The sequence below is a fragment of the Apaloderma vittatum genome, unplaced genomic scaffold (assembly GCF_000703405.1).
Source record: "Apaloderma vittatum isolate BGI_N311 unplaced genomic scaffold, ASM70340v1 scaffold1665, whole genome shotgun sequence".
Classification (NCBI taxonomy): domain Eukaryota; kingdom Metazoa; phylum Chordata; class Aves; order Trogoniformes; family Trogonidae; genus Apaloderma; species Apaloderma vittatum.
This window is the reverse complement of record NW_009716283.1, coordinates 13,575-34,381: the sequence shown is the minus strand read 5'-3', so window position 1 is coordinate 34,381 and position 20,807 is coordinate 13,575. Positions and strand designations below refer to the sequence as shown.

The 20,807-nt window shown below is 49.0% G+C and overlaps 2 protein-coding genes across 2 annotated transcripts in view; one reads left to right on the top strand and one right to left on the bottom strand.

Annotated features, from left to right (window-relative positions):
• The first annotated feature begins 7,247 nt into the window (after positions 1–7,247).
• Positions 7,248–8,474, top strand: LOC104273951 (proline-rich protein 33-like). Its single transcript, XM_009869450.1, has one exon. It carries the CDS (start codon positions 7,248–7,250, stop codon positions 8,472–8,474), a length of 1,227 nt encoding a protein of 408 aa, XP_009867752.1.
• Positions 8,475–11,822: 3,348 nt separating this feature from the next.
• LSP1 (lymphocyte-specific protein 1) overlaps positions 11,823–20,807 on the bottom strand; it is a gene marked incomplete at its 5' end in the record, with an annotated part of 10,644 nt that continues 1,659 nt past the window's right edge. Inside the window, 8 exons of the mRNA XM_009869449.1 lie at positions 11,823–11,912; positions 12,718–12,798; positions 13,399–13,539; positions 13,888–13,963; positions 14,128–14,171; positions 16,718–16,834; positions 17,791–17,986; positions 20,232–20,321. Of these exons, the coding sequence (XP_009867751.1) occupies positions 11,823–11,912; positions 12,718–12,798; positions 13,399–13,539; positions 13,888–13,963; positions 14,128–14,171; positions 16,718–16,834; positions 17,791–17,986; positions 20,232–20,321 (835 nt within the window). The remainder of the gene's footprint in view (positions 11,913–12,717; positions 12,799–13,398; positions 13,540–13,887; positions 13,964–14,127; positions 14,172–16,717; positions 16,835–17,790; positions 17,987–20,231; positions 20,322–20,807) is intronic.

Sequence of the window (20,807 nt, the reverse complement as noted above, 5' to 3'; positions counted from 1 at the left end):
CCCTGGGAGCCCTCTTCACATCCCCAGGAGAGCAGAGGTCCCAGCGAACACGCAGAGATGCACAGAACGCTGCCGCATGGCTTCACCACTGCACCCAGCAGCCTCGCCACAGCAAAATCACCTGTAGGAGCTTCTCGTCTTGTCAAGGGACAAGCAGCAGCGCTTCACAGATGCCACATTTTCTACTGAAGTGAGTGATGAAAAGAGCCACAACACCACACGCATGCTGCTGAGGGGAGAAACAAGCCTTCATCCCTTCTTAGCATTGCGCAAGGTGCACATCCAGAGTCCCTGGGCTGCACCACCCCTTTTTTTGTGAGGGGGTATTGCCCCATTCCGGTAACCCCACTGCCAATCCCCCCTCCACGCACGCACCACGTTATTTTTGCAACGTGCCATTTCTCCTGCTAAAGTTAATTTCGCTGTGGATAAATGTCCCCTGGCAGACACAGGTACCTCATAAAGAGCTACACGCACCTGCTCTAAGCCAGGGCTTTCCCTGGTTCCTCATCATCCTGGAGAGCTTCCACATCACCTGCTCATTCCTTTGCTGCGACCAGAACCTGAACTACAGGAGCTATTTCTATTGAAACCACATCGACATCCTACACGAGTCTTCAGCACGGAAAAAAAAAAAAAAAAAACATCTTGCAAATTAACCCTCCTTAGAGGAAGGATCTCACACAAGCAGCTTTTGGGGCCTTTTCTGCATTCTCCAAGCTGGCAGGGCACAGCAGTCGTGACAGGAGAAGTTTCTGGCCAGCCTTTCCACCAGTCAACTGCAGAACAGAGTTGAAAGTGGTGCAACCAAGACATCTCTACACACCCCATTGCTGCTGCTCTGGCTTAGCTTGAAAATCCCAGCATGGCAGAGGAAGTGCTGAAGGAAGAAGATGGAGCTAAGATAATTTCCATGCTCCTCAGTGCTCTGAGAAACACAGACTGCTTGAATTTCTACCTCCAGGAGGAGCTGAAGTAGAGGATATCAGTACCAAGTAGGTACCAATAAGCAGAAAGACGACAGCAAGAAGCGTTATCCGAGAACTCTCCTCTTCCTAAGAACAGTTTCAGAGAGCAGAGGTCAGGACAGCACAAACTATTTACTGTCTCAACACCACAGAAGTGTTATTAACTTGGAAGGTCACCTCCATGAAAAGGTTTTTAATTAGATGGTTGCAGATAGGAGCACTGGGTTCCTGTACAGACAGCTATACTGACCTCATCTAAGCTGTACAAGCAGGCTATAGAGGATTTTTTATTACTATTATTATTATTATTTTAATAGCTGACATCACCAGTGATTTTGGTTGAAGGCTGTAAAGTTGTTTGGGTCTGTTAGTTGAGGGGCTAAGCTCTGTGTTTCTAGCTGATCACTCCAAGGGGAGTCTCCTCTCTGATGCTCCAGCTCTTGCCCAAACACCACTCGTTCCCATTTTACAGTGAATTACCCCCAGTAACAATGAAGAACACAAGCTCCTTTTCTTCTTGTCACTCAGCCTGACGGTTCTTCCACCTCAACTTCCCGCTCAAGCGGAGAGTAGCAAGGTCTTGGCAAACGAACACCTACATCAACAAAATTCTCAGAGCTGCCATCGTTACAACATCTTCCTCAAATTTTATTAAATGCTTACCAAAAAAAAAAAATAATAATCCAGGAGGCAGTAAATTTAAGCAGAAAGCACACTGATGCAGGAGGAGAGTAAAGCTGCCCTCCCTCCCAGGAGGGTAGAAACAAGTTGCAACATCACATTGAGATGGCAAGAGGGTAGGAATGAGACTTTTTAAAAAGGGGCTGGATGTGCTACCACCGCGTGTGAAGATGCAGGAGAGTTCAGAAAAATCCCTGGGAGCTGATTTACAGACATCAGGCTCACCACGCTTTAGGGGCTCAGTTTCCCCATGTTCACAGCAAGCCCTGACCTCCTTAGCTGCCCTTTCACCAAAGCTGCTTCCACCTCCAGGAGCATGGCCGGCAGGTCAGCAACGTGCCCACCACCTCTGGCCTTCGGAAGAAGGGTCTCAATCGCTGGTACCGGAGCCCACAAGTCAGGGAACAAGCGACTCCCTTTCCCAGAAGGGAAGTGATACCAGTGGGTCATCACTCCTCAGCCTGGGAAAGGAGATCTCCAGGTCGATGTCAGGGAGACGAAGGCAGCAGCTACTTGAAACAAAGCTGTTCTTGCCACTGTCGAGGATAAGAAGTGGCATGGGTCTGTAGCTGCGATTAAAGGATGATCTGGGGACTGAAGTAAAAAACAGGATGAAGCTGAATGTGATCTGATGGACAGGGATGAGACGGAAATCTCTCCTCTTATAAAGGCTGCGTTGTAAACAGTGGAAGACTTTAGCCACCAATTGGGTGACAAAGTGGTCCATGCAGTCTCCTCATGCTCAGGATCTGCCCATTGCCTTCCTTTCGAACATCTTTTACTGGGTTTCTGCTGAGCTCCCTCTCTCCCACCACCGAGAGCCACAAAAGTAGAAATTCTTCATCACGTAGCAAAAGCCCTGCCAGCTCAGCAGATCTCTCTCCTCCAACACTTGAGAAAGAAGAGAAGGAGCAGAGCACAGCCTACCATCTCCATAGCAGAGCCAGATATAAAAAACCAACAAAAAAAAGCCAAAGAGAGTCACAGAGAAGGTTAAAACAAGAATGGGTTTTGCCAGCTGATCTAGTTCCTTTCATCCAACTGGAGTCAACCCTGAGGAGTCAAGGCTGTACCAACGCGGGCTGACATCAGGCAGAAGAGAAACATCCTTCAATTTTCTTCCGTGGAGCAGAGGGAATAGTGGCGTTGAGGGTTGCATTGAGTCAGGACCAAGCTCAGCTGCAAGACAAGATTAAAAAAAAAAATAAACAAGCTTGCACGCACCATTTTCCCCACCAGGAGTGATACCTGGGGCTGTGGAGAGGTTGCTACAGGTGGTTTTCTCCCACCCACTTCCATCAAGCCCCACACATCAGCGGCACAGCAGGTCATTCAACCCCGCTACATGCCCGTGGCACGAGCAGTGGGACGGACACGCTCCTGCCCACCCCGAGGAGATCAGCAGGTTTCCTTCCAAGCCCAAGAAAGCCGCTCAAGCGCAGAGTGTGTTCCCGCAGCCCCCGCTCTCCCCTGGGGACCATCTGTGGCGCTATCGGGTTCCTGCAGGTCTCGGCTCCCTGCACAACAGCTGGCGCGGCCGAGGGGCTCCAGCGCACAAATGGCTTTTCCACTGCATGATAAACAACTCCTCCACGCCACCACTCTCCCCGCCAACACTCTCCCCGCCATTCCTGGGCTGGGGTCGATCGCAGATGGAGCGGAATTCGGCAGAACTTGGGGTCCCAAGAGCCAGGATCTACTCTTGACCCATGGGCACTCAAGCCTTTGAAAGCCTCTCGGCTCACAGTTTCCAACTCCATTTCCTTCCAGCTTATCGCAAACCCACCCAAGTTTCTCAGGCAGTATTTTCCCTGTCACCCCAGGTTTCCAGCTCTGCCCTTTCTGCTGGCAATAAAGCAAGTCTGTCCATCTCTGTGCTTCATTACGCAGCAAGGGGGAAGACACAAGTCTTGCTTGTTGCAGAATTTCTCCTGAGCACACAAAGCTCTGAAGGACACTCAAACAATGCCAAGCATGACAGGGAAGGCAAATAAATGAAGAGCTGATTTCCTTTGGCTGTCTCTTAGCATCTCTCTGCCTCACTAGTCAGACACAGAGACACTGGCACAGTCTCATGCCGTGGAAGTTACCACCCACGAGGTTTCCAAGACCCACAGCAAAGCAGGTTTCAAGTCGGACGGGATGCTGAGTGACTTTAAGAGCACAGACTATCATAAGAGACCGCAAATCTTGAGGTTATAGGGCACAAAGCAGCCTCTAACTTCGGGAACATAGGAAAAATTTTCCTGGTGCATGCATTTATTATCTGAACTTCCCTCTCCAAGCACCACCATGTCCTCCTCAGTAGCATCCAGCAATTTGCAGCAAATCCCAGGGAAGACCCTGCTCTGACCCACACGGGAAGCTGCATTTTTCTGGGATGCAGCAGTCTGTAGGACAAGGAAAACACTCAAAGAGCTGGTCAGCAGCTGGGAAGTTCACTGCCTCTCTCTTTAGTATTCCCAACACAAGCCTGAAGCAGGTCAACCTTGTAATTCTGGTTTACCGGTGCTTCTAGACCACAGTTTGTCTTGTAGTACAAGCTGTCCACGGGACCACATTAAACAGGAGCAGATGAAATCATTCCGCAATCAATCCTAACATCAGGTGCACATATTAGCTCACCTTGCGGCAGACTTTTTAAAATAAATAAATAAATAAATCGTACAAGCAGTTACCAATTCCTATAAAAACAGAAACAGAGCAGTATTGCAACAGAAGCAAGAATGCACCTCCCTGCTGGAGGTATTTTGACTGTCTGACCCAGAAGAATCTAGAATATCCACATGAGAGCTGGTATATGATGAAGGACTGGGCTCTCAGCCTTTTTTGGGGCTAGTGCAGACTTATTTCTAAGAGTAGCTCCTGGAATAGAGCAAGTTTTAATCCCAGCTTTGTGCCTAAAGCACGAAGCTGATAAGCCACTGGGAATGCCCAACAGTTGTCCCCTCCAGCTGGCGCAAATCCCCTCTAAGCCCCCTTGCCGAAACAGCAGGTTTCTCATGCCTGCAGCCAAAATGAATCATAGAATTACAGAATGGTTTGGGGCTGAAGGGACCTTTAAAGCCCATATTGCCCAACCTCCCTGCAGGGAGCAGGGACATCTTGAACTGGATTAGGTTGCTCAGAGCCCCATCCAACCTGGGCTTGAATGTTTCCAGGGATGGGCCTTCTACCACCTCTCCAGGAAACCTGTGCCAGTGCTTCACCACCCTCATTGTTAAACATTTCTTCCTTATATCTAGTTTGAACGTTCTAGTTTTCAGTTTAACTCTTTGAGCTTTACCTCTTAATTTAAAAACCATCACCCTTTGTCCTATGGCAACAAGACCTCCTAAAAAGTCTGTCCCCATCTTTCTTACAAGCCCTCTTTCAGTACTGAAAGGCTGCAATAAGGTCTTACTGGAGCCTTCTCTATTTCTGCAGGACCCCAACTCTCAGCCTGTTCTCACAGCAGAGGTGCTCCAATGCCCTGAACACTTTTGTGGCCTCCTCTGGACCAGCTCCAACAGGTCCACCTCTTCAGTGCTCTCATTTGCTGTTATATTTTTCTATTTTATTTTTTTTTTAAAGAATCGTCCTTCTTCCCCCGCATCCCCAGCTGGTTGTGGCAGACACACCACCTGCTTGCTCAGTACAGATCAGCTCCCCAGCCCAGTGCAAGCCCAAAGGCAACTCATGAGTTGCACCAACATCCACCCTGCACTTCCGACTGTTTTATTTCAGGATAATTTTCCCCACATCATGCTACACACCCACACTAACCAGAGCAGGTTGGGAGCCACCAGGAACCAAACAGAGCACATGCAATAGCCCCTCTGGGCAGACCTGACATCACCCCACCTCCTCATCCTCGTTTCAGGATGCTCGATTGCATCCAGCACTGGGGATCAAGGGGCTCGGTGATTTATGCATCATTTTTAGCAAAACTCAGCAACTCTGGGCTGAGTGAGAGCCGGGGAGAATCAGGTTTCTTTCAGGGGGCTGCCAAAGAGTCAGTTAGACTGAGAGTTTGGTGTTCCACCAGCCTTGCTGAGAAAGAGAAGAACTAAGACTAGTTTTAGCTTTCTATCCCCAACGCAAGACCCTTAGTGGGAAATCTGTGCAGGAAATCTGACCAGAAAGGAGGAGGTGAGTGGGAACAGTAGCCATGCATCCCCCCAGGAGCAGCACTGGGTTGGCCAAAGGGGCTCCAGCTGCAACTGCCATTGAGGATAAGACCTGACCCAGACCACAAGCCACTTCTCTTTCACTGAAGAAATGATACAGTGGCCACAGTCCCCAAGGGAAATTTTTTTCTTAAATCGAGGACAGAAGGAAAAGGTCACCACTGTGCTTGACGCAGCAAGGAAAGGCCAGTCAGAGTTAATGCCTGGACAAAGCACTCTCTCACCAGATAAACACTTTTATTTTTTAACATCCTGCGTTTCTCAGGGATGTCTTTCTGCCAGCTGAAGTCGATGAAGGCCAGCGCTGACTTTGACTCAAATGATACACGTGCTTTACATCTGTTCTATTGTACAGAATATTGTACCAGAGCATTAAAAAAAGGAATCTGAAAAGCCATGAAACACTCCTGATTTGTGCCTCTGGAGAACATTTCAAAGCTTCAAAATTTCAGACTCACTCCATTTCTCTTGAAGTTTTCCTTCCAAATCCCATTAGGACCTGCCGAGACACAAACACCCGGGTCCCAAGGAGCTCTCGCTGGATTTTCCGCAATTGCCAGGAACAGGAGGGCTCCAGGTCTGGCAATACAGCTTCCCCCAGCATATCTCCTGCCCTGCCACGCCACCCTCAGCCGTGGCTGAGGCTACCTTGAAAGACCGATGAAACCAAGCCTAACGCTCTTCTCCCACAACACTGACTCCATTCTCATAGCTTTTGGAGGGAGGAAGAGGTGGGCTTTACATATAAATGTTTCAGAGCCTAACCCAGAGCTAAGCCCACACCAACTCTCAGCTTTGTGTTTTCTTCCAGGATATGACAATGCTGATAACGGTATCATCCTCCATCCAGCCTCCTCCCATCCACCACCACCACCACCTTTCTCCCCCTCCCACCCTACCAAAACCCGGGAAGGACAACTTGGAGGAAGAGGTGGGCTTTACATATAAATGTTTCAGAGCCTAACCCAGAGCTAAGCCCACACCAACTCTCAGCTTTGTGTTTTCTTCCAGGATATGACAATGCTGATAACGGTATCATCCTCCATCCAGCCTCCTCCCATCCACCACCACCACCACCTTTCTCCCCCTCCCACCCTACCAAAACCCGGGAAGGACAACTTGCGGCTCCAGCGGCTGCTGAAGAAGGCAGCCAAGAAGAATCCTCGCTTCGGAGCAAGCCAAGTTCTTTCGGTCCAGCCTCTCACCCGTGAACGAGGCCAGCTCTGACCTAGAGCACGATGAGTGCGCTCCCGCAGTGGAGACCCCCGAAAACGCAGCACCCCCCTCCACCAACCTCCCAACCCGCCTCTCCATCAAGCCCATCGCTCACCGCATCCCCTCCCCGTTCCGGAAGAGCAAGCCTTTCACACTGAAGGTCACCGAGCAGAGGCGCATTGCTGAGCACGTCATGCTCACCACCTCCTCGGCCATGCCCCTGCTACAAAAGCCAGGAGCTCCTGAAACTCCACAGCAGTCTGAAGGCACGGACACCCATCTTACCTCCTCACACGACCCATCGATACCAGTCGTCTCCCAGCCTCCTCCTTCCAGTACACCCAGTAAAGAAAGAGCCCCAGAGGTTACCTACGTCACCAAGGTGCACACCTATTTCCACAGTGTCAAGCCACCCAGGGCTAAGACACCCACATCAAATCAGGCCCAAGAAACTGTCAAACATGAAGACAAAAGGCCTTTTTCTCCAGCGCCTGAAACAAGCCACTCTGAACCATCTCCAGAACAGACACCCACTCAGCGTGATGACAGCAAGGCCACAGCTCCTGCACCAGAACCTCCCCTCCTTTCTGCCACAGAGGCAGAGCCTCCTAGTGAAGCTGCCAAACCTGCTCCTACCGAAGAGTCCATCCAGGCCCCATCACCCAAGCCCAGCCCCTCCGATGCCCACGCCGATAAGCCTATGACCCATGGAAGTGACACCGAAGCAACTGGATCAGAGAGAGCTGCCGAGTTACCCAAGAAAGAGGGCGACATCCTAAAACCGTCAACAGCCAACTCACCCTGTGGCCAACCTCAGCCCGTGACAGCAACCCCAACACAAGCTGACAGCATCGGGGCCACCTCCACAGACAGCAAGGCAGAACAAGCCATTGAATCCCAGTTGACCCCCAGCCTACCGAACACCAGCCCTCCCCTCAAAGCTGAGCCAGCATTACCACCAGCAGAAGAAACAAAACCTCCCGGCGCCAACACCAGCGGCTGGAATCGCCTCAGGAAGCACTTGATGGTGCACTCCGAAGCACCGAACTTCCCAGAGCCCAAGCCAGCAAAGCTGGGACAGGAGGACAAGAGCAAGGAGGAGGACAGCTCTCAAGCCATCGTCAGTCAAGACCACCGGCTGTTCAAATCCAGAGCCACAAGGATGTGGGATGCTATTTTATACCAGGTGACGGTCAACAAGGAGAAGAAGCAGCAAGCAGAAGAGAAGAAGCCACGGAAGGAAGAACACTTCTTTCTTCCCCGCCGCTTGCCCATCCTTCTACACAAGCCCCGCTTCGATGCTCGGAAGCTGAAGGAACTGGCTGCCAAACCCATGACAAAGATCAGCACTATGTTCGAGGTGAGCCGCTTTAGACCCGAAGCGGCTGAGAAGCACGCCAACAGCTTTAACAGAACGGCATCGGGATGGTCGGGCAACTGAAGACGGGCTGCTCCACATCTCCGGAGGTTCCTATCGGGCACCAAGAAAGAGAGCACCTACGGCTAGGTCTGCTGCCCAACAGAGCCAACCGGAAGGGAAAAAATAAAATTAAATTAACCTCCTCCGGGCTGGCAGCATCATGCTGTGGGTTTAAGGGTTGCTCTCCACGTGCCTGTAAGCTTAAATGCATAACATGCCACATTCACAGATGTAGAAAAAGTCCAATTTAGAGAAGGATGGTGGAATCTGAATTTATTCTGTTGTGTTTAAGGCCAGGATAAATCCTAGAAACTGAAGCAGTTGTAGAGGAGATGACCTGAAGGAATTTGGGCTGCTCCACATCTCCTCTAGGGAAGTCTTAGAAACCAAACTCAAAGAAGGTACACATTGCCTCTTCAGCTTCTCCACTGAAACAACACTCCACACCTATTCACCGAGAACAAGGTGGAAACTCACCCCTCCACCCAACACACAGACAAGGGACAGCACAAGAAGCCCATCCCGCTCTCACACAGCAGCTCCCCTACCTTAAAAAAAAATAAATTTAAAAGTGGGCATCATCATTTGATGCCCTCCTAGGTCAGCCCACTGAACTGTAGTGCACAGAAGACTTCACTGTGTTTTACTGAGCTTTTTTAAGCACAGGTATCATCAACAAGATGATATTGATCATCAACAAGAGCCTGCTTCAGCACACAAGCGTCCAACTCTGTATTTAACCAGGTGCTGTTTTCTGGGGGGTTCTGCTAACCACATGTAGCCTCATTTTCAGGGGGAACAACAGGACAGTGGATATCTACTGGTGCATGATGTCCAGGAAAAAAGCACACCAAAAAAACCACACCAGCAAAATCCTTGATTCTGTCCATCCACAGAGCCAACTGTGCTTTCCAGCACAACAGTCACCCTTTGCATCTCCACCAGACTTATCAGCATGAAAGTTGGAGATCAGCTATTTCTGTTTCACAAGGGACTTTCTCATATGCTGGGGTGTTCCTACACACCTAATATAGGATTGTTACATTTAGTTCAAATAGGAAACTCTATACATAGCTCTTTACATTCTCTTGTGTGCAGAGGACATGGAGCTGACCAAGACTTCCCCAAGCCAAACAGCAAACAGACTTAAACACAAAACCAAGAGCCCTTTTTGCCTTTTTTTTTTTTTTTGAAGTCTTTCAATTCTGTGACGGTGCTGTAAGAGCAGCTCAGTATCATCAAACCTTCACTGAAGTTTTCACTTAGCTGGTCTTATCCTCTCTGTTCTGTAACCCCTTCTCTATTCCAATTTAAAAAAAAATATAAAATGAGAAGGAAGAGCAGCCCAAGTACTTAAAGCTTAGGTGGAAGGGCACTGGTAATCACGAGTGGATCCCAGGTCAGCCTCTGCAGGGTGATTCAACATGCTGCAAGAGAAGGATCCACGCAGCAATGCAAAAATCAAAAACCAAAAGAGTGTGCAGCGTAAAACGTGCAGAATGCCTGATGCAGATGAAGATGACCTTACCACACAGCTACCCACAAGAGCCCAGAGCATGAGCGTGAAGCAGAGCACCAATATTGATTACGTTAGGGAGACAAGGGGAACCTGGTCAGAAAAGATGGTTTTGGAAGCAGCTAGAAAGTTGGTAAGGTGGTGTTGAGCTAAAAGGGTTTGGGAGCGAAAAAGGCAACCACAAAGGGAGCCAGCAGTAGGGAAAAAGGATGAAGGTAGTTCAGGGGGATGGAGAGGAGGTGGGGAGACAAGCACCTCACGGCACACATGAAACAGCTGAAAAATCCAAGAAGAGAAACAAGCCAAGATCTTTCAGCCATCACAGTCACTTTGCTATTCACAGTCAAAAAAAACCCCACAACAAACCTTCTTGTGAATGAACCCATAGGGCAACAGCGTTGTGCCGTAGCTGTTGGGAGTGCCGGAGCGATCCCAGGGGACATCCCATGACAGCCACTGGCCTGTCAAGAAGGGATGGTGGGAAAAGACCACAACCGAGGGCACTTTCCTTTGAGTTACTTGCAGAAGCTCAGGTAGTGCAAAAAAAAATTAATTAAAAAAATTAAAATGCTGACAATCTAGTAAAGCCAGTTTGCTAAAAAGAACTGAAGCTCAGTAGGAGCCCACCTGGTGCATCAAAACAGACTTCAGTAAGAAAAAGGACTGCTCAAACAGGAGACCTTAAAATAGTTTTCTGAAAACCACAGGCAGAGATGAAAGTTGAGGATGCAAGTCCTGTGGGCTACTCTGAAAACACAGCTTTGGGCAGGCTCGGGTTTGTACTGCTGCCCTACATAAAGTAGAATTCAAGAGAGCTTCCAAATGGGCACTGCAAAAGGAAAAGGAAAAAAGCAAACAAAACAATATGCTGCCCTCTAAAAAGATAGAGATCAGAAGCCAGCTCCTTGAGGGGAAGAAAAAAAAAAAAAAGAACACAGCCCCCAGAAGAATTCAGAAACAAAAGGTGTTTTGTAGCAGACAGAGCTATTTATAAGCTTGGCTATGAAATAAAGCTTGGGTTTTTTTATAGTTGGAAAAAAAGAGAACGAGCTTGTTTTCATCTCCCGATAACTTCCTCTCCTCTCACTGTGCCAAATGCTGCCCGGTTGGATCCAACCGGTTATCACCTCCCTCTATGCCATTCCTCCTTATTTCCACAAGCTTCTTCCAACTCCAGATAACACCAGGATATCTATTAACAGAAACACTACACGAGGACGACATCCAAAGGCCATTTCAAGAGGGCACAGAGGCAACAGCCCGGCTCTACCTCCCCCCCTTGCTGCACATCAGAGGAGGATCCTTTCTGCTCCGTTGATCTGCCCAGCAGATGTTCACACCCTCCTCACTACATCCCTGTTAGAGGCTCCTTCCAAAGAGGTTGTTGCAATCATTAGAAATTTCTCCCCTGCCCAATTAATTCACTAAATCTGGGAATTAAACCCCTGAAGCACCCAAGTTTCAGCAGTACTCAGTCAGCATGACCTCCAGCTATCTGCTTCTCACAACGTGAAAGAAAACAGCAGACAGAGAACTAGCAAAGGCAAACACGTTTTCACCCAAACAGCAGTAGCTAAAGGACTTATTCTGCAGGTTAAGCTAACAACCAGCCAGCTTCCTAGCAGATCATAAAGTCGAGACACCAAACCAAATCCCTCCTGCGTACCCACTCCCTCCCAGCTCAGTAAGTCAGGCAGTTTTTTAGCGCTCCAAGCTGTTCCCGTACGGGAACTTCCAACCCACCCAGCTGGCAGAAACAACCCCAACGCCCTGCCAGAGCAGCACCAGGTTCCTTAAGACATTAAGCACAAGGTCATAGCCCACCTACCCGGTTAATGAGTTCTCCAGGCACTCTATTGCTCTGCAGCATCGTCTATCAACACCTTCTTGTACTGGCCATGGCCTGTTGCAACGAATTTATACTTCTTGCCAGAAGGAGCAGACTGAACAGGAGGGAAAGAAAGAGCCCAAGTCAGCATTTTTCTCTCTCAAATAGACAGTCGAGATCAAATAAGTGAAGCCAGAGTATCAGGCGATGCAGTTGTATGTAATTCCAGAGTACAGCCTGCTCTGCACTCCCTTCTTGCCCACTTAAAACTCTTTGCACAGACTGGCCACCCCTTTCCACAAGCGTAAGGTAATGCAGCAACCCCAGCCAGGCTTGGTGTCACCCGTGGCAAGAGCCAGCTGCCACATACTGGCAGCAGTACTGACCCAAAGCCAGGCAAGATATTTGGATCTTCCTCTCCCAGCCTGGACAATTCAAGAAGCAGCTGCTTGCTGCATTTCTGCATTTTCAAGGGCATTCCCACAAAGTACCAGTAGGCACAAAACCCCAGATCCATCTGCAAGTGTTGGTTATTGCCTTAGGTTCAGTTCCACTTAGTTTCACATATTTTCTTTACTCGAGATGAACAAGCACACCAAGAGCAAAGTAACTCCTGTTTGCAGCTCTATTTGAGCCTTAGGGCTCAACTTACACACTGAGAACATGCTAGTCAAAGGATCCTTCAGCATTACTAGTTATAAAACCATTTTTGCCCCCATTTTTACTAGAGCTCAAGCAACAGCAGCTTGCTTTTTGCTCTTAGGTATGCAAATGCATTGATAGATACAGCCAGCCCTTATCCCTGCCATCACCATCTTCTCAATTCTTCATCATCAGCCCAATTCATCGTCATCTCAGTTTTTCTAACCCAGCCAAGAGTTCTTTTTCATGACAGAGCAAGTGCTTTCATACTAACTCACCTTGGTACTGGTCTCAGGTTTGGGACTGCCCTTCTGTTCCCAAAGGCTTCTTTTACTCACGATGTCTCCAGCCACAATATCCTGAGAAGATGAAGTTCTCATTACCCTTCACTGCTAACGCTGCTGAACATGCCTTTGTCCACGTCCCTCTCAAACCCACACATCTGGCCTCCTTTTTTATTTATAATACCACATCATCTGACCTGTGACAGCTGCAGCTAAAACCCACGCCTGCAGAAACTTCTTCCTATTCCCAGTATATCCTGTGTTTTGCTCTCTCCCTCACTCTCTTCAACAAGAGCCTGGATCAGAGATCCAACACGTTTTTTTTCCTTAAGTTTGTTAACTATTTATGACATGTCAACATCAAGGCTTCTTTTTTTAATGTGGAAGGAATTTTGCTCACATAAACACAGACTTACAACTCATCTGTCGCAGACTCAGCCTTGCTCCCCATAACCAGAAAGTGAAATTACTAGGAGACCAATACATAACACTCTCTGGGTTTTCCAAGCTTACAAGATTTATTGCCTCGGGACTAGATGCAACTTTGGGCTCAACACCTGTAGCTCAGCCCGGCTGATTTTATTCCCATTTCAAAATAGAGCGTTGACCAGCATCACAGAACCTTTCCTTGCTCTACCACCTGCACAAGCAAGGCAAGTCCCACAAACGTCCTACCTTACAGGTTGAGGACTTCACAGCAGACTGAGCTGACACCTCTCCGGTCTCCCAGAGGCTTTTCGTGCTGGCTACCATCATGCTCGTGGTGGGAAGGTCAAGAGAGGGCTGTCGGACAGGTTTTGGAGCCTTTGTGGATGTCTGAAAAACAAATGGAAAGAGATGACCATCGGGGAGTGCGTGTTTCTTCGGTTCCCCCCGTAAGTGGAGAGCCTCAGGGATGAGGGGCTGTAAAAGGAGACTTGTAGGGTCTTGCTAGTTTCTGCCAGATGCTCCCATGCTTTAAGCAAGGATGGGACAAGTCATTAAAGAAAGGTTTTTTATGCTGTGGAGAGGGAGAGAAGCAGGGGAAAGGGTTGCTCCCGTTCAAAGGGAGACAACTCAGTTGTCACCTCGCAGACAGTAAGGCTACGAGACACAGGGAGGGAGCTGTGCCCAGAAACCAGGGCTCCTTGGAGACTTGGGACAGAGAGACAACATAGCACTCACCTCAATAGCCTGCGTGTACTGCTCCAACCTGTCATCGATCTTCGACACAGGGATGGGAGACCTCTTTATGCTGTTGCTGGAGAGGAGAAGAGAGGATTAAGGGGATCCCCCAAGCAGAAGGGAAGACTCTAATGGCCACAGGCAGACCGTCACTCCTGCCCTTCCCCACAGCAGGGCCCTCCAGCACCTTCTATTTGCATGAAGGGACTTGCTTTACCCCGAGGTCAACCCCAGAAATACCTTTTCTTTATCGAGCGGTTCAGCGACTCAGTTCTGTCTGCGATCTAAAGTGGGAGAGAGAAGACAAAGATGTTACTTTTGTCCATGGACCTCAGATGGAGGCAGGTCACCTCAGCTAACGATAGTTCAACCATTTCTCTTCCCTGATCACCTAGACTTTGATCAGAAATGCCTCACTCAGTCCCACGTTCCCACACAGGTCACAGAGACAGCGAGCATCGCCTTCCCTTGTTCTTTCCAAAGCAGGTGAGCAGAATCCCAACTGAAAGCACCACTGCAGAGCAGCAGCCCAACCAGTTTTGGGAGAAAACCAACAACGTGCAGTTGACCAAAAGCTGAAACAGCACCCAGGACCATTTTCTCTACTCCCTCTGTCCTTACCAAGAAAAAGGGGAAAACCAGAGCCACATCTGCAGAAGGGGAGGTAACAGTAGAGCAGCACAGGCATGATTTACTTCAACTTATCCACACCAGAGAAGCACACAGACATGGTAAAGTCAGCACGTGGAGCCACCTGCGAAGCAGCCCTTCAGGTCAAGACATCAGGAAAGGGAGTTTTGCACAAGAGGCTCCTGTGCAAGAACTCTTTGGCCAAGGCAGGAAGGCAAGCAAATTGAACAAAGGAAAGCTTAAGTGTTGCAAAGCCTTGCAGTTCTTTCTGGGGCATCCCAGGGAAGAAAACAGATGCAAAAATCATTTTCAAGTCAAAAGGGGAGGCTCTTTCTTAACACCAGCTCCTAGAGAGCCATAAATCAGCAATCAAGTCATAAGGAGCCTTTTCTGCCCGTATAACTGCTGCCTGTGCCACAAGAAACACCATGTACCAAGCTAGCAGATAAAAAAGCAGCGCCAAGTCCTCATCTGAAGATGGTTTCAGGATGCCAGTGCTAAATTTTAGCTCAGAAGAAGACAAGACCATGTCACAGAGGAGGCACGTTGATGGGCATAACAGCACCTGAAAGGAGACTCAGGTAGATCCCTGCCTGTGTCTCAGCTTCTCAACCACAAGAAGGTATCAAAAGGAAAACAAAAAAAAAATTACCAAAAACTTGCCAGCCCTGCCATGCAGGGCAAACCACCCACAGTTGCTTCTGAAAGGTCACGAGTGAGCATCAAGTTAAGCACAGAGAGGCTTCAGAAAGGCTGTGGGTGACAGCAGACCTCAGCAGGACAGCCTAAGCGGGAATAAACTTTCCCCAGGCTATTTGTAGACCACCTCCTCCTGCCCAATAGGGCAATTCCCCACAGCGAGAGCTGGGAGTTTCTCTGTTCCAAAGCACTTCTTGAAGGCCAGAAGAAACCACAGTTGCTCACTCACCTCAAAACTCAGAGCTCACAAGAAACCTGGGACACGATGAGGCTGGTACAAAGCTTCCCCACGGCCACCACACATCTCCTGCAGCCTCCAGCCTCTCTGAACCCCAAACCATCCCAACATCTGCCTGCCCCAGATGTGTACCTGGCCCCCAGCAGCCACAGCTGGCTGAGGACCTCACCAACCACTGCAGATGTTCTTCTCTTTCCACAAGCAACAGTATGGTTTGGGGCTATAATGACAAAAGCTGCAGCACACAAAAGGTGCTGGAAGCATTTCCAGCATTTCCCCACCAGGATATACTTTGCCTACTCTCACCCCATTTTTCAAACCTAACATTACCACGTGGCCTGCATCCAACCCCATCCTCTCTCTTGTTATTTGACTTTTAAAAGCCTTCTCCATGAAGAGCAAGAATCTGGCAGTTGCAGATGATGAAACCTTTCTCTTATGATCTATTTATTGACACAAGAGGAAGCTCCTACAATCCCTCCCATCTAGGAAACACTGACTAAGAAGCAAAGAGCACAGATCCAAATGCAAAAAAAACCACAAAACCAAACAAAAAAACACCCCAAAACCCCACCAAACAGGCAGATGAACAGGCTACCGAGGCTCCTCACCGTTCCCCTCACTGCATCCATCAACAAGCTTAAGGCTGACAAAGACAAAAAGCCATTCACTACAGAAGTCACCTATCTGTACCCATTGTATTTAAAAGCACGCACACAGAACCGAGGATTTGTAGCAAATGCAACAGAAGTCATGAGATACAATTCAGGTGGTGTTAAAAAAAAAAAATAAATAATGGAAGTTTCGCAATAGCATCAATGAAGAGAGATATGATTAGGACGGACGTGATGCTTCAGAGATCAGGAATCCCCACTTGTTTAAAATGTTTAAGTCATACTTTCTGATTTTATTCTGAGATAGGGGAATTCCAGCACTTCAAGTCTGGGGTGGTTTTTGGTGGTCTGGGTGTTTTTTTTTCCCATTTTCTGATGAAGTTCATTTGTGGTCTTTGACCAAATTCACAAGCTGGAAGCACAGGCATCCTTCTCAATATTACGACATTCCCTGGAGTCCTCAATGAACTTTAAACTTCAAGGGTGATTAGGAAAGTACTGCAGCAGCTCAAGCAGGGAGAAAGGAGGTTGACAACCTCCTCCCCTCCTGGGATAAGAGGATTCACACCCTCCTTTACCATAAGCCCTGGACTATCTCTCCTCATCCTTAGTCGGGATCGTTGCCGTATCTCCAGAGGGGAACACAAACCTTCACGGAGCACACCGCGGCGGGGTCAGAGCACAGCTCCTCCTCTCCCACGCTTGGAGCCTTCCGGTGCTTCTCCAGTGTTGTTTCTTCTTCTTCATTTCTCCTTCTCTTCTTTTCCTGAGTGCAGAATACGAACAAGTCAGGAAGCGAGCTTGCTTACTTTGCAACAAAAGTGATTTCTTTTTTTTTTTTTCCTCCCCTCGTCTCCCAGGCTTCCTGCTTTACCACACGAGCACAGAAACTTTGAGTCCACATCATCTAATTTTGAAACATTCAGGAACAAGCTCATGTGTCATTTGTCAGGGGAAAAAGAAAAAAAAAAAAAAAAAGAAATTTTTCACATTCAAAGTTCCCAAATTACATGGAAAGGGGTCCTTACACCAGTTAATAAAGATTTCTTACCACTGCTGAGATAGGAAAAATGTGAATTTCTTGTTTACAGGCCACAAAGCAAGAGAGCAGCTGCCTTTAGAATAAAAGGCTAGAAAGGGTCACATACACCGTTCAAATGCAAAAAGCATACCGGCCTCAGCAAGTCAAAATGCATTTACAACAAAATATATTTGAGGCTCGGCCACGCTGAAGGACTTGCACACCACTCGAGCTCCAGCTTTGTCTCTTTCTCAATCAGGAATTCCACCTCATCAGAAGAGCAAATAAAGAAAACCTCAGCTGGGAGCAATGCAAGATTTAGAGATACATCAAGCCAAAGTGCTCCAAAGGTGAGATAAAGGTTGAGGAGGAAAAAACAAGCAGTGAAATTTATACCTGAGTTCTCCTGAAGAGCTGCTGACTGCCCTCAAAGCCATGGGAGAAAAAAAATATAAAAATAGCACCACTTGGTATCACAGGGACACAACTAAACCCCCACAAACTCTGGGAGCAAACGCAGCACCCTCAGAAGAGGGAAGGGTTCCCTGCAGTGACCCCAAGAAGACACGTGGGCAAGAGTGGCACCAGCCCCCCAGTTCATGCCATGAAGGCATGTCTACATGGGCTCAACACCCAGCAACGGTGAGCTGAGTTCTTGGAGAGCAGCCCTCTGGAGAGAAGGTCAGCTCCTCCTCCCCCACCTCTTGCTCGGCCCTCTCCTCTTCCTCCTGTTCCTGGAGCTCTTCTTCCTCCCGACACAGCCGCGCTTCCTCCCCGATAACCACATTCTCCTCCTGGATCTCCTCCAGGCTTTCCCGATCCAGCTGGATCTGCTCCAGTTTGACCTCAGCTTCCCTCACACCACCATCCTCTTCTTGATAGGACTCTCTTGGGGACCTAGAGGTGGGGAAAGAGGGCAAAGAAGCAGAACACATTGTTAGGAGCCTACAAACCATCAGGTGCCTCAGACCTTTAGAAATTCAATTTTATTGCTCCCCCATGCTTTACACCAGAGCTCACAGACCCTTAATGGTCCCATCCAGTTCCAGGCACCCAACTCCTACAGAAGTCACATCCCACTCCCACACTTTGAACATCTACGATGCAGCTTAACTAAGAGTTATGGCAGAACTGAAGGCATCGACACCTTCCAGCCTCACCATGGGCAAGACTCATGGAAAACAGAGATCAGATCTCCATCCAGACCCTAGGCAGAGCAGACACTAACACCATGATGTGGTGCTGGCTCAGCTCTCCGCTCAACTACAGCCAAAACCCCAGGTGAGCCAGGGTGCTCCACAGTCCTGGTGCATAAAACGCATCCGATGCTGTCCCCACAGTTCCCACCTCTACTCATGCCACAGCCCAGCAAGACAAAGGAGACCCAAAGCAGCCAGAGTCACTCCTTGCCTTAGGCTTGAAGGAAAACCACAGGATGGAGGGGTTTGTACAAGAGGATTCCCCAGGAGCACACTGAAGCCAGCAGCTTTGCAAAAGCAGAGCAGCCCATGCCTTTGGGCACAGTGGAAGCTCCTGCTGGCTCACAGCCCTGCACCAAGATGTTATTGCCATCTCACAACCCCCGGCCGGAGAGCAGCTTTCTCCTCCCACACATTTCTTAGAAAAATCACGCAGCAAGGTCGAGAGAGCTGGCTAGCAGGCAGCTGCCAAAGTGCAAGGCTGACTCACCGCTCCTGCCTCACCAGCCAGCACCAAAAGAAGCCATGAAGGAAAAGTTCAAGCAAGACTTTTCCACCCACCTCTTCGTGGCTGGGAAAGCATCTCGCAGCACAGCCCTCCCACCCAGCCCTCCTCACTGACCGCACAGGGAGAAAGCTGACCTGTGCTGGCTCCACTGGCTTGCTACTCATCATCTAGCAACTAATTTGTCTTAACCAGCTTGATTGCAAGGATCTCCCCCGCATGGTGGGGAACCAGAAGAGAAGGTGCCTCAGCACCAAGGCCCTCAAGGGCTGCACAAGCTGGTTTAGCTCCATCCAACATTCTCCATCGTTGGGAGATGCAGTCACCACTCAAATCTTCTTCACATTAAAAACCAAGGCTCACTCCATATTCGCTTAAGCACGAGTGAGGGGAGTTGGAAAAAGCTTGACCCAGCACGGGGCATCCCAGCAAGACATAGAACTTACCTGTGCTCACACCATGCTCTCAGCCTCTCCTGGGGGCTCCGAGCTTCTCCACCTACCTCTCCTAAGCAGCCTCTGGCCAAAAACCTGCTTCCCCAGGGCTGCTGCTTTTAAAGTACTACCCACCCTGATGAGCTTCACCTGCCATGGATACCACCTGCTCTGGTCAGCAGCATCACAGAAAAAAAAAAACAAGGAGCAAATTCTGGAGGGGTTAACGCAACCCTTCAAGCTAATTCTGTTTTGCAAGCGAAGCAAGGAACAGCAGTAGCCTTTCTCTGTGGACAAGCTCTTTGAAAGGAGAGGGGTTGGAAAAAGAGGCAGCGTGCCAAAAAGCAGATGGGGTTGATTTTTAATTGCTCCCACAGATGTGGTAAGCAATGCCACGGTGAGCAGCAATGCTCCTGGGGTGAGGGCTGCAAAAGTACAGCTTACAGAGTGGTTTAGCTACAACATTTGGGGAAAAAAGTAAGAAAGAGGTGAGCTCTGTTTATTGCTTCTGCAGTAAATATTAATCTTAGGCAGTTTTTTTCAGTCTCAGGGGTAAAGAAGAGGCTGTGTCATCCCAGGGTCAAAATTTACCCACGAAATCAAGCTGAGCTCACGTGCAGGTAGATGGTGCCCAAGGGAAGGGTTAAGCTCAGCTTGGTCCACCTCGGCAAGGGGGGAGTGATGGGAGATGGGGACTAAAGAGCCGCACACAAGGGCTCTTTCGTGCCTGTTTTCTCCCCTCCCTGCTGAAAGAGGAGCGCAGCATGAGGCGGGCTGAGGCCATGACACCCACTCCACTGACACGAGACAGGAAGAGGCAATAACTTAGAACAGCCTCTTCAGGCCAGCCTGGTTTATGTTAAGAGGCTGTTTCCCCCGCTGCGGCAGCTCAAGTGGCTTTAAATCCTCTGAGCCCCAGCGTCCTGGTGGGAGCTGGCATCGCTGGGAGCGCGAATCTCCATCCAAACATCCCCAAAAAACAGGTCCAGCTGTGCCTGACCCACCTCTGTTTGCGCTGCTCGAGCTTCTGCGACCAGTCACTGAACCCTTCATCCTCCTCCAGCTCTGAAGTCCCAGCTGGCTTGAAGTCATAGCTGAAACACAGCAAGGAGGAAAATTAGGATGAGAGAGATGGAAAAAGAGCCTGAAAGAGCCTCAGCCTGCCCCAAGCTTGTTTGGACCTGAGGTGTTTCAAACTCAGTCGCTGGTTGACCTGTGTTTGTCCACAGCCCCATAGGAAAGACCCAAAGATTAGGACACTGACTCAATGTACAGAATCATGGAATGGGTTGGGTTGGAAGGGACCTTTCAAGATCATCTTGTTCCAACCCCCCCGCCATGGGCAGGGACACCTTCCATTAGACCAGGTTGCTCAAAGCCCCAGGATACAACTCTTGCTCTGGGTTGGATCAGCTTTGAGGCATTCACACACACTTGCCTGACCCCAGTGGCTTGAAATATGGGGCGTTTCTCTGAAATTTGGGAGTTACACATTGAACCGACTGCGAGTTTACAAAAGTAAACGCACGTCTTTCCTACAAATCCACCCTTTTGCATGTTATTCCTCTTTTTGCATGTTT